This window comes from Lagopus leucura, unplaced genomic scaffold (assembly GCF_019238085.1).
Source record: "Lagopus leucura isolate 7727_CA_CO unplaced genomic scaffold, USGS_WTPT01 Super-Scaffold_100001, whole genome shotgun sequence".
Lineage (NCBI taxonomy): Eukaryota > Metazoa > Chordata > Aves > Galliformes > Phasianidae > Lagopus > Lagopus leucura.
This window is the reverse complement of record NW_024962262.1, coordinates 72,373,214-72,387,371: the sequence shown is the minus strand read 5'-3', so window position 1 is coordinate 72,387,371 and position 14,158 is coordinate 72,373,214. Positions and strand designations below refer to the sequence as shown.

At 38.4% G+C, this 14,158-nt stretch overlaps 1 protein-coding gene across 1 annotated transcript in view; it reads right to left on the bottom strand.

Moving 5' to 3' along the window:
* KCNJ6 (potassium inwardly rectifying channel subfamily J member 6) overlaps positions 1–10,856 on the bottom strand; it is a 37,780-nt gene extending 26,924 nt beyond the window's left edge. Inside the window, exon 1 of the mRNA XM_042866809.1 lies at positions 9,929–10,856. Within this exon, the coding sequence (XP_042722743.1) occupies positions 9,929–10,856 (928 nt within the window). The remainder of the gene's footprint in view (positions 1–9,928) is intronic.
* Between the last annotated feature and the right edge of the window lie 3,302 nt (positions 10,857–14,158).

Below are 14,158 nucleotides of genomic sequence, written 5' to 3'. Positions count from 1 at the left end.
ATTGCTTTCCTCAAGCTGATGTGTATACTTTCACTACCACAACCCAGTAAGCAGTGGCCTTGTTTGTAGTAAGGACTTATTTCAATGTGTGTCATTCACCCTTCTAACAGCCTGTGCTAAAAGCTGTAGTTTAATAAATTGCTTAGCACTGTATCTACAGAGACTTTTATTCATTTTACTCCAGTGAATTTAGTACGGTCAGCAACATTCACTGTATGTGTGAACCTGAGCCCATTCACCTCCTGGGGAAACCTGCACCTGAGAGCTGAGGTAGGCAGATGTGTTTGACAGCTTCCTTCCTCATGTGTCTTTTTTTCTCTTTTATACTTGTCATAACTTTGGTGATATCAAGGATGTGCTGGCCTTTTCCAGCTCTTTTTATTAGCAGGTATAAATTCAGTGCCAAATCCTTGGATCTTTGTTTCCCTTAAGTTAATTAGACCATTGCTGTGAGCAATCCTGAAGTAGATGACATGGCTTCAGTGCTCCCTTCCCTTGCTACGACAGAGGGCTGCATTCACCCTGTCATAACTGCATGACACCTGCCCTCCTCTAGTACCCAGTACGTGAGATATAGTGCTAATCAATTCTGTCTTGGGAACCTATTTGTACAGTTCCTGGCTTTGTAACAGTGAACTGCTAGGAAGAGATTGGAAAGCTACAGCCTGGCATCATTTGCAGGACAGGAAATCCCCTGGAGCATATTTTACCCTTCCCACTATTTATTTCTCATCAGCGGAGCTGATCCAAACATTCCCTCTAAATATTGTCATTAACTAAATTTTTCTTGTCTCTCAGAAATCTTAAAGATGTTTCTGATAACCACTGGAAACTTTTTAAAAAATAAATCTCTGATGTTTAATGTGTTTTCATGTTTTGAATGTTTCTTAAATCAAGTTTCTTTATTGGAATGAGTTGTTAGAATGGAATATCTCCAATAATTCTATTTTTATTAGAATCCCATATTTTTAAATGAAAGTATTCCAATCCACAGAAATACCAACGAATGAAAATTGTCCAAACCTAGAAGAACAGAAATCTTGAGAAGCTTTTTGAATTTTTTTTCTTGTAATTGTCTTGGGAATGGCAAGAATGTATAAGCAAGCGTAACCACAACCACATTTTCTCTTTTTCCATCTCTTTTAGCAATGCAGTAGGTCTGGAGAGGGCAGGAGAGGAGTACAAGAAAGGTGAACATGGGTTGCCTGGCAGTCATACATGTTGTCAAAGGAAGAAATGTTTTTCTTTTTTTTTTTTTCAAAATCAGCCCTGCTTGTTCATCAGTCTTTTAGGGCTTTGCAGTTACTACTCTATTCAATTTTGTGTAAACTTTCTGTTGAAGATGAATAACCAATTGGCTTATGTTCATCAGGAATTGATATAAACATCTATAAATTTGGAGAGATCTTGCTGTTGTCAAGAGATGTAATGTAACACATTTATCCTTTGCTATAATTCAGTGAGACTGAAGAGGAGAAAATAACATTATACAGCTGGGAATAAATAGGCACCAAAGGGAAAAGCGAAAATATCTTTTAGAGGTATAGGCAAAAAACAGACTTTGCCAAAATACATCCCAAGGTTTTGAACTACAGGCTACTTAAATATGCTTCATATCTGGAGATCAAACACAAGAGAACAAGGTGATCAACATGAAAGAATCAGTTCATTCCAGAAAAAGTTTCAGGGTTGAGATACTGCCCTGATTCACATCAGCGTGTGCCCAGGATTTCATCATGGTGCTCAACAGCCTTTATTTTCCAGTTGATAACTACCTCAGATGATCAAAAGTAAAACTCAAAAATTAGAAATGATAGTTACACTTTTTCTTTTCCAAATCGCCTGCTTCCATGCTGGCTCCTCATTTACATCATTCCAAGCCCAAATGGCCAATCCAAATAAGCACAAATTAATAGCCATTATCTTTAAATGTGCTCAGAAATGCGGAAGGCTCTTCATAGTTCTGAAACAATTCTTAGGAGTGTTCAGAAATGATGTCTCCACTTTGGAAGCATGGGAGGTGTTCAGTTAGCTAATTCTGCTCTGGGAATTCTTTGACTCAAATAAAATGGCTGCTGTGCACTTTGTCTAACATCTTCCATTTCGTTCAGCAAGTAGAGATCTTTCTGATCAAGATTGTGTGGACATAGGGGACATCAAACACAGTACAGTGCAGTGCATCACATGCATGCTTGGTCCCCTGAGTTATGCACATACATTAGGGTCTGATCTTAGCCTGAAGACCCAAGAACTCCATAGAATTCATAGAATCATAGAATTGTATGACTTGGAAGGGACTCTTAAAGGCTATCTGGTCCAAATCCTCTGCTATGAACAGGGATGCCTACAGCTCCATCAGGTTGCTTAGAACCCCATCCAGCCTGACTTTGAGTGTCTCCAGGGATGGGGCATCCACTGCGTCTCTGGACAACCAGTGCCAGTGCCTCACCACTCTTATTCTAAAAAACTTCTTCTTTATATATAACATCTAAATCTTCCCTCTTTTAGTTTCAAACTATTTCCCTTTGTCCTATCCCAACTGTCCCTGCTGAAAAAGTCTGTCCCTTTCTTTCTCATAGACACCCTTTAGATACAGAAAGACTATTTTTGGATCTCACTGGAGCCTTCTCTTCTCCAGGCTGAACAGCCCCAGTTCTCTCAGCCTGTCCCCATAGGGGAGATGTTTAATCTCTTAGATCATTTTTGTGTCCCTCCTTCAGATGCACTTCAACAGGTCCATATCTCTCCTGTACTGAGAACTACACATCTAGATGCCTTTGCACGTTCCTTGCTTTTCTGTTGAAACGTTGAAATACAGTGTTGCTTGAAGATTTGCTGGAAGTGTCATTGTTAATTGCCCTTCTGCTTGAGATGCAGCAACATGGCCAGTGTTACACCACAGCTTTGTGATCCTGTGATTCCTTTGGCCATGGAGATCATAATTGCTGCAAAGGATAGTGTATGCAGGGCCATGATTAAGAAGTGAGTGCAGAAAAAAAAGTGTGTGTCTATTTCTGCTAGATACTGTCCTAGGAAAGAAACAATGCTGACAGTGGAGGTCTATGAGAGCAGTCACAGCATTGGAAGTGCCCCTTTCCTGTGCCCTAACACAGTTTGCAAGAGTACAATGTACAAAATGAAGCTCTTGTGAAAGTTCGATTCGTGTTCAATGAAGTTATTTTTTTAATAATACCTGATTTGCGTCAAGGATTTATTTATTAACTCAATATAGCAGGGTCTGAAACCTGCCTTTTAGGGAGCTTACTTGTTAGCATCTGACTTACTGCTTGAATCTGAGTATCTAAAGGTTTAGGGATAAGGGAGCAGCTGCTGTTGTGACGAACTGAGCAATGAATTGGTAAGAAAGATATAAAAGAAAGATAATAGGCAGTTATCAAACTGTGTAAAACGTTTGTATACTATCATCATTCAGAGAACAAATCTGTTAGAGAAAATGTGTGATTCCTTTTCCATCCCTGAAATTGATATGTGCACTCACTTCAAATTTCTGTTTTGTTCTAATGAACTCTGTTCCCTCACTTCTTGCCATTTTGCATATTGTTTTGACTCTTACTGTGAAACTGTAACTGCTCCATTTAAGTCTTATGTTTTCCTTCAGGAAAGCTTCCTGATAAGAAACTTTGCGATGAAATTGGAATGATTTTCTATGCCGACATTTAGAGCTCCAGCTCATGACTGCAATACCTTCTGCTAATAGCTCTAACTTTCTGCATTAAAATTAATAATAATGAAAAATACTGGTGGAATTTTAAAAAAAAGTAAATGTGATTAAGGAACGTAAGTGAAAGAGATTTCTTGCAAATGCTAGGGAAGTAGGTAGAGGTGCAGATGAACTTAGATGTCTAAGCCTAACACCTCACACACAAATGATGCCAAAATAGAAATAAAAAATACAGCCTAAAGGCCGAAAAGCTGTTGTGTTCTGACCATTCCTGAAATGGTGATCATGCAGTGTAAATATAAGCCATTTATTCTTAAACCTGTTTAAATTGCATGTCAGTCAATGTATGTTTGTCACATCCTGGAGCACAACAATCTAATCTACTCTAACCAGTTGCCTTGCAGATAGACTTGGGTGTGAGAAATCCTGATTTCTTTTCTGCCTTTCATCTACATCCCCTTAAGAAGTAATTTGAGAGTATAAACATCTCTTCTTTGAAGAGCAATAAAAAATTCTGGTGCAAAACTGTAACCCGAGCAAGGCTTATTTGGAGAGACAGAGAGAGAACAAGGTCTGCTGAGATGTTTTGAAAGGTTAGAACTGCTAACATTCATATCAAAAGGACGTATTTGTTAGGATTGGGCAAGGATAAGGGGTAAATTTTCAATTCAGTAGAGTGAAACCAAAAAGGCAATAAATCAGTCAATCAAAGGGGTTGTAGTGAAGAGTGGGAACGGTTTTATACAATGTTTGTCTGATCAATAGCATCGTTTACTATATAAATAACCATCAGTGTGAACATTTTATTGTTTTCTACACACATTTTCCACAGCTGGCAAGCGTGTTTGTTTATGATGAGCCATTCTGCAAATACTGCTCTCAAGCAGCCCGTGTGTCAGAATTATAAATGCACCCCATCAGAAGTTTATTCATAAAATTATCCATAAAAGCCTGAAGTTCTATGCCTAGCTTTGTAGCTTATTTTCTTGACAGTTATAAATATGCTGATCTTTTGTTTTCTTTCTTCTTTTTCTTCGATAGTGTTTCATGTTTTATTTTTAGGCAGAGGGAATTCCCAGAGTGTCATCTAGTGCACCCTGCTGGCTGGACACAACTTCATCAGGTTTGATGGTCTTTCTGGCTAAAGTACATTGAAATCCTTTATAATACTTTCCTGAGATGAAAAAAGTTATTATTATTATTATTTTGTAATTCAATGCAAATTTAGATGAGAGTTTTAAACCCCACTGTTTACAATTCAGAAACCACATTAACATCAAAGCTATGGGCTGTTTGGGACACTCCTCTTTCTCTCTCTCCTTTTTTGAAAATTCCTCTGAATTTTTCTGTCCCCTCCTGGTTTCTCTCTCATCTCATATATTTCACTTTCCCACTTCACCTCCACATCAAAAACAGACTTCACTTGGAGAAAAAGGGTTAAAATTGTCAAGTCTATTGTAGGAAAGTGGCTGTTAACTTGACATAAAATATGTTAATTGTAGATTTCATAGAATCACAGAATCATAGCACCATTTATGTTAGAAGGAACCTTGAAGATCATGTAGCTCCAACTCCCATGCAATAGGCAGGGACAGCTCCCACTGGACCAGGTCCCTTGTTTTTTCTTTAAATTTGAGAGAAATATATAAATTACTCAGATCCAAACTTTTGTGCATACTGTTTAAGGGAGACAGGGTTCAGGATCTGTGAGCCTCTGTGTTCTGTTTTTCATAGACCAAAGAACAAAATTATTTACTCAAATTCCACTGCAGTAAAACTGCATAGTCTAACAAATATCTTAATTGATCTCCAGGAAAAAAAAAAAAAAAAAAGTGATGGCACTTTAATATAAACCAAGTGTTTTCAATGGCAGATTTCAAATGCTGAGGGATTGAGATTGGTGCATTGGTCTTGTTCTTTTCCGTTAGTAGATTTGCATATAGTGTTGCAGCTCTCCCACAGGGAGGGAAGGGATGCTGGAATCCTGTAGTTTCAATGCCACTGCTGTATTCTGACACTAAAAGATGCAAAAGTACTAAAGATGGAGGTTATTTTTGTTATTGCTGAGTTTTATTGATTCTTGCATCTTCCTTGCACTCTCACCTGCCTTTAGCAAAATGGGAAGCAGAACAGTGGCTGTAAAAGCTGGAAGTAATGGATATGTCCTTTAGATAGAGTGATGTTTGGTTGGACTTTTGCCCCCCCCAATCCTGAAGGATCGTCATTTGCTTCATAATGGCCTGACGTACTTCACAGGGTAGGGCTGTGCAAAGCTAATCTCACTTCACCTTGAGGAGTGGCAGCATGGTCCACCAAAATGAGAAGTGTGAGATACTGCATCTTCAGCTGAGTCACCAACCCTAGTGGTAGGTGTTGCAGTAACATATCTGCTGTGAGCACTACAGAACAAGTTCAGAAACACCATTTCTTTTTTGGGTGCTTGAGAGACGTGTGTTGGTATTAGAAAGGCCATAGGAGTGAACATTTGTGAGAGTGCTATCCTTTGAACACAGAAGGATTGTTGAGTAAAGAAATAAGGAAAACTGCATATTGAAAGGATCAATAACGTTTATAAAACCAGTGTTATTTTCAGTTCTTGCTGATATAATATGAAGAAGTCAGCTTGACATTGTATTTTGTTGGAAGTGCCTTTATGAATCTTCTGCCCTCAAAATTACCCTTATGGTAGAATCAATGTCAATAGTAAAGGTGTAGTGATATTTTCTTGGCTGACATTTCAATATCTGCCTTGGCAGACATATCTACTCCATTCTGTATCTCAAAAAGTATGGTGATGCTTCCAAGGGGAATTTGAGTGTCCTTGATTTGATGTTTCTCCTAAATTTTGATTTGGTTAAAAATTTTCATTTCCTTTCAAAAGATGTGTTATTCTTCATTTCTATTCCTAACATAGTGCAAAGTTTACATGATGCTACATAAGCAGTTATATTTCATACTAGAAGTAGCTGAGCTCTTGAATCCCATTGGGTGGAAACTATTATATAAGGTGATATTTTCTCAATAAAACTTTAAACAGAATAATAGCAATAATTGATAAAAATAATAGCAAATGTTCATATTTAGCAGTTTGTACCATATTACCTCTCATTAAAAGGATAAATGTAAGAGTAGAGAAGCTCTGAAAATTTAGAAAGGATTTTTCTCATGTGGTCAGAATTTGGAGTGACTTTTTCTGATGCACAGAAGATAATGCTGTCCATCTGTGTTTGATGCATGTAAAGTGATATCAGTGATGATGCTGCTATAGCTAAGGACACAGTTTCTTAGCTTCATTGCCACTATTTTTCTATCCTATGTCTTCGAGCAGTACTGGAAGGTACGAACAGTAGTGTGCTGGAGACTTCTGCAGTGAGCAGCTTCTCTTGCTGCTCTCACTGTACATTTGATGTAAGAAGGAAAAGTGAATATATGATGGCCAAAATTTTTTTTCAATATTTGCAAGAATGTAAATTAAAAAACAAAATCTGTTGAGAAAAAAAAAGGAAAATGTCTAGTGATGGTAGAATGTTGGTTTGGTTGCATCTTCAGCAGAAGTAATCCAGTGCATGTGGACTACCACACAAACAGAAACTGTACTAGTAATTATGACATTACTATTCCTGATGATGCAGTTAAGTGATATTATATGATGCCCTCCCCTCATATCTCATACAGCTGCATGCTAAAGAGATGGTCCCAACAGAATGAAATGGAGCAGCTAAAAATGTGGCAGGGTTACACCTTTATCCTGGGCAGCTTCAGCAGGTTTGCAAATAGTTACATCCAGTCTTTCTATTAACTATGAACTTATTCCAGAATTATTCTAGAATTTTAACATTACCTTGTCAGCCCAAACACCCTCACTGGTGGAAGATGATAATGACTGAGTAGAAGATAGGATCAATATATCAACAGAGCAGCAAAGGAGAGAACAGAAGGCTGTGTAAGTGTACTAAGATCAAGAAGTAGGGATTGGAAGGTTAAATAGTGAAAAGCTTGAAGGCTTAAGACAACAAAGCTACATTTGATGTACTGCAGAAGTATACATACAAAGTATACTTTGTTCTGATCTTTTACATTTTTTCAGTGAGATGCTATTTACATAGACTGCTCTGAAAGTAATGCCTCCTAACTATTTCCATGGAAACAACAGCTGTTACAAGGAGCACAATTGCCTTATTTGATAGAGCATATTCTCAGCTACAAATCACTATTTTTCAACACAGCCATCACCACTAGCTATGTGTTTTTGCCAGTGATAAACAAGAGCCTGCATGTCACACTTGAAAAATCTGTGCTGGACGTGACCCTTTGTCGCCACTGGTGAAATGCACCACCCTGCACCACTCCTCACTGTACTCACTTCCACTGTGTGGAAGTGTTCAGAAAATGTCAGTGAATGTCAGTGGGTGCCATTTTTCCCACATGGAGGAATTAAATGGCATGCCTTTGCTTCATATGAATTTCTATGCCAGATGCCATTTTGTCAATCACATGGCTACAAAATTTAATGGGATATTGATTGGAAAATTCAGTCTCTGCTGCCATTCCACCTGCATCCACCTGTGGTTTTGTGGAGCATCATAATAAAATGGGAGGTGTTACTTTCTGAGTAGCCCTCAAATGTTACTATTACTTGCCAATCTTTCCCCCCCCCCCCCCCCCTTTTTTTTTCCTTTAAAAAATAATATTTAAAAAAACATTAAAAAAAAAAAAAAAAAAACCAAAAACCAAAACAACCCACTGTTCTTTTGGATGTCAAGTTCATCTAGCTGCAGTTCAGAAATTTCAGAATGTTTTCAGCTAACAAACAGCAATTTCTTCATCTTCTCATCCAAAGGTGACACAGATGTTTGAAACCTCTATACTCACTGCACATATCAGAAACACTAAACATTTCATTTCCTTGATTCCTCTTCATTGCCATCAACTTTCTGGAAAATGTGGAAGCCGTGCATTTACCTCTTCAGACTCTCTGCCAAGTTCCCTTGAATTATATTTTTCTTCATTTTTGTCTCACACATTTATTACATGGTGACAAATGCAATTTTTTTCTGACACCACATAATAGATGTGTGAAACACACACACATGTTCTGGTAAGAGATTGCTCTTTATTTCCTGGCTCCAGTTGCAAAACATGAGTCAGGGTTAGAAAGGTTGTACTTGTGTCAGAGAAGTGTAATCTGCATCCTCAAACTCTTCTAGCTTTTACAGTAGTAGGGAAAATGGAAAATCTGGTTGTTCTATTTCTCTGCTTGCTATTTTCTTCTACCTGAGCACATCCTTCCTTCATTTTCTAATCACCATTTCCTTGTACTGTTTATGTTTATTCAGTTCAGAATTTGATGCTGTCATTAGCAGGAAAAACATCTCTCCTAAGCCAAGTATACCAGCACTCTGACTGAAGTAGGTGCATCATTTTTAGACAAAACATCCTCCTACTATTCTAGTTTTAATGCAAAGAAGAAACACTGCTAGCCATTTACTGTGAATTCCAAGCGGCATTTTCTCTGTATAGACTGCTATTGATGTTCTGCTGTATAATTATAGTTAATGACCAAACAACCTCTCTACAAGACTTTGGTGACGTTTGTGCCTTATTTATATATACTTGCATTAAGTGTTCTGTACACTTTTGCAGTGTGTAGGAGAGATAAGTGAAATACAAAATCTGATAGATTTTTATGAACTAAAGTGAAACAAGGTCCAAGTTACAAGTTAAAACAAAAGCAGGTAAACAGTGAAGTAAAAAAGAGAAAACTAAACACATCATCATTTCTTACTGGATCCAAACAGGCTTGGAGTTTAATGTGGCAAGCAGTTATTTTGCAGCTACCCATGGGTGATTGGAAGCAGCAGGAACTATGGTACTTCCATGTTAATCATAAACAGAGTTTTGAATTGATATTTTTGTTTCTAAAACATTTTATCCCACAGGGTCCTAGTAGTTGAGTGGCTCCTGCAATAGAATGACAAATAACTGTGTGACATGCTGTAAAAAATTTAGAAAATGAGAAAAACTATCCCATTTTCCAAACAGAGCAGAAACAACACTAATTTCATTAGGCAAGATGGAACAGACAATTAAACTGGGCACGCTTTTAATTTTGAAGCTAACCGGATAACTGATGCCTTTTGCAAATGTATCAACTATTGAAATTATTCCTTTAAACTGAAGCAAAACCACTGATTTTCCTTTCTAATATTAAAGCATTTACTTTACACAAAGTATAAGAAATGTTACCTGTTGCCTCCACCATTCCTTCTAGGATTACAACAATTTCTAGCTCCTCTTTGGGCAACTGGGCTTTGGAAATCTCCCAGAAAGGACTCTGCTGGTTAATTTCATGGCTGATGATCAGTGGTGAAACCAAAAAGAGACGATCATCCCCTGTGTAATAACCTACGTTGATATCTGTCTGGTTGAGCGGTATAAATTCCCCCTCCTTTGTCTGTTTGGATTTGATCAACTTGGCTCGTATTGATGCCTCTACAATGTGTGAATTCCTAAGGTCTCCTACTCGGAACATCAGACATAGCTTTCCGTCCCGCATGGAAATAACTGCATTTGTAGAAAAAACCAAGGTTTCTGCCCTCTTCTTGGGTTGGGATATTTTCACAAACATACAGCCAACCATGAAAGCGTTGACGATAGAACCTAAAACAGACTGAATTAAAAGAAGAACAATTCCCTCGGGACACTTGTCTGTGATGACCCGGTAACCATACCCAATGGTAGTTTCTGTCTCGATTGAGAATAAAAAGGCTGAGACAAACCCATTGAGGTTGCTGACGCATGGAGTCCACGTGCTGTCCCCTATATGATCCATATCTCCTCGCATGTAGGCAATTAGCCACCAGATCATTCCAAAGAAGAGCCAGGTCACTGTGTAAACCATGACAAAAATCAACAAGTTGAACCTCCACTTCAGATCAACTAAAGTAGTGAAGATGTCTGTCAAGTAACGGTAGGTCTCTCTGACATTCCCGTGGTGGACGTTGCATTTTCCATCTTTCCTAACATATCTCTGGATTTTTCTCTTGGCACATTCTTTGTTTAGATTTTTTGGCAGATCCTCTCTAGCTTGTTTGGGTAACTTTGGCTGATGAATAGTGACAGGGCTCTCTATGTCCTGCTCCATTGAGTCTTCTTCCAGTACGTTAGCTGCCATTGAAAGCAAACAAACAAGAAAAAGGCAGACATTATTTTTCTTATTATTTCCCAAAGTTAACACATAACTTCTTCCCATATTGCCAAAATGATATCACTATTAATAAATAAAATTATTGTCCTCATTATTTGCTCACCTATTACATGCATAATGCAGAAGTCAAATGATGTCAAGCATCCTCATTTTATTACTAACTAGAAATACTTTAAAAGCAAATGCTCTTTTTTCTTATCTATCAGGACATCCAATCTACACCCATATTTAAATTCTGCAGGATGTATTCAAATAAATCTTTCTATCCCTCTGTCCTCCTTTACAGTTTAATAAATGAATTTTTTTATGCACCAAGAAAGATCTTCTGGGAGATAGCTGATATAAATGAGGAAATGAGTTTGCTTGAGGGTTTCCGTGAAGATGAGCAGAGAAAATGAGCAATTGTTGAACTATTTTTTTCTCTGAATTGCATTGCTATGGGGAAAGTATTAAAGATGTTTCAGAGGTTTAAAAAAACAAACTTTTTTTTTTTTTTTTTTTTTTTTTTTTTTTTCAGAATGAGCCAGTCCTACTCCTGTTGAAGGAAAGGCAGAATTTCATGTAATATATACCAAATCCAATTCAAGTGCATTTCTACAGAAAATCGGTGTCTCGCTGATACTGAGACAGGGAACTGTGTGTCCTTCTCCCAGCAACGTAAAAGATACAGTGCTTCAGAACATGATTTCATTTGAATTTGTTATGCCTGTGGCCTTTAATTCAAGTGTTCCTTTCTAATGACATCATCCTACAGAGTGTTCCCTATTTAAGTGTCTTATATGAATATAAAAAACAGAAACAACAGTAACTGTCTTTTTTCCCTTTTGCTTCCCAGCCTCTTGAAATAAATAGCTTCATTAGTTTATGAGGTTTAGCTTATATACAAGAAAGCAGAAGAAGAGTGGCCTCCTCCAGGAAGCCAAGGACCTTGAAGAGGTCTAGAATAAGTCTGTCTTTTTATTGGAAAGCCTTCTGCACTCTGAGGCTTCTTTCTATCAGAATTTCTCTTGACTCCAAATTTTTTCATTTTTAGATCCTATCTGATCCAGTAGTCATGTCTCTGGCACTGCACAGGCTTAGGGTCTCCACTTGGCTGTCCTGGGCAATAGACTCAAACCCTTTCAATGACGAGGAGTGGCTGGGGATGTCCCAGACTGGAGAGAGGACTTGCAGAAGGGACTGCTCTGAATATGTAAGTACGGCTTGAGGAATGTTTTGGCCTTTCTCTCTCTCAGCTGTGCGTATTATATGGCAGACTGTAGAATCTCACGGTATCTGTAGATTTTTCAAGACGTGCAGATTCATCTCTGCAGAGAAAGGGCTCTATAAAAGTGTCTTTAGGAGTGACTGAAACACCAAGAGAAAAAAATGGGTTGTAGAGTGGTTGTCTTACATCCTGTCCTGCTTCACTGACAGCCAAGCTTCTGTTCAGTCCCATAGCCTTTTCCACGTTAAAAGTAAGGCTCAAAGGCTGACAGTAGCGTGGAAACATGGAAGCAGTTCTATATTTTAAACACTACACTCCACCCTGTGTCAATTTTTTAGTTTGCTACTGTGTCTTGGGAGCATTATTCAGGCTGATTGTAGTGGCAGCACTTAAAATCGTGTCCCAGACCAGTCAGTTCAGGATGAACTTATCCCAGTTGGTGACAGTGTGCCTACTTGGATTATCACTAATGCTATATAATGTATGACAAAATAAACACAAGAAAAAGGCCTTAAAGGAACCTTGTGAGACAGACTAAAGAAAAAGGCAGAAAATTTGAAGTTAGGGCTTCACGCTTTATGCTTAACTCCAATGTGCCTAAGGATATTTCAGTCCAGAGGAACTATCACACTGCTGCAGTAACAGACCCCTCAGATACTCATGAACAGTCTACAAAAGCTCTGGCTCCTAAGAATTTAATGCAATGTATGTTAGGTGAGCAATGCTGGTTCAATGTGTTTCATTATATTTAATGCATTGTGAATGTTAGTCTTTCCCTTCCCTGCTAGAGCACAAAGATAGGATGCAGGTGTTCCCTGTTGCATTTCAGAATATATCTGCTGCTAAAGGCAGCCATGCCCCAGGCCTTCTCACTGGAACATCTCTTACCAGAAAGTGCGAGGCTTATTAAAAACCTTAACAGGATGGGAAAGGGACACAGGCACTAATTTTATTAGTGTCATCAGGAGAAATCTGAAGGGAGGTAGCTATCCAGGGATAGCTACCTGTCATACAGTGCACCCATCTAGCCTGCTTTGTGTTTGTTTCTTACAGAAATACTCAATGGGAATGAAGCATGTTCTATTCATACAGCAAATTTTTAACAGAGCTTTCAAAACACTTTGTGCTGATGAAGCCCTTGTGCATCATAGCCAGCATTACTTGCCTTTTACAGTGCATGTACTGAGCCACAAGCAGAGCTAAGGGCCATGTTTTCTCAAGCAGCTATAGGTTTTGTAGCAGGAGCAAACTGCTGCTGTGTTCCCAGCACATGGTGGTGGGCTGGCTCTGTCACTGTAAGTGGTTTAACGTGTGAGAATTTTCCTCAGCCTTGGGAGGCGGCACCAGAGCTGGTTCCTGCGTGGATGTGGAAAAAGGCAGCTTTTAACAAGCAGATCCAATGGCTGCATTTAATCTAAGTCTCTTTCAGTATAGCACCTCACTAACACTTGCAGACATTGCAATCTCCCTGGAGGTATTTGGCCGTTTTGTCAACTCTTCAGGCTGTTTCCAGTGCTGTCATTTCTCAACTCCCAGGCAGTCTCAGAGAAGAAAAAATTCGGCAGATTTTGTATTTTTTTCTCTTATGCAAGAGAAAAAAATTTTACACTCTTCCTCGTCCAAATGCCCATATTATAAGACACCAAAAATACCAGTATGGGGAGATATCTAGATTAGAATTATTGCCCAAAACTCACTTGGGCTGAGCTCTCACTTTAGAGTGAACCCGTAGCTCCTGAAATAAGTGATCCAAGGACTCTGCATCTATGTGTTTCCATGGAAATGCTTGAGGAATAAGTTTTAAACACATGGCCAGATCCCTGTTCACCAGTGAGGCTGAGGAGCTGCCACATATTGATGGTGCTTTTTGCCACAAAATGCTTTGACTAATTATATTTTTACTTGATATCAACCCAATTAACTTATGTTGTTTATTTCATGCAATTTTCTTTTTGGTTATATAATGGCTGTCATGGTTCCAGGAACAGGGGAGTGAATAGCAGCTCTCTCACTTGTGAGCTATTTTTACTATCTCTGTTTTTCTTCATGACAAAAATACATA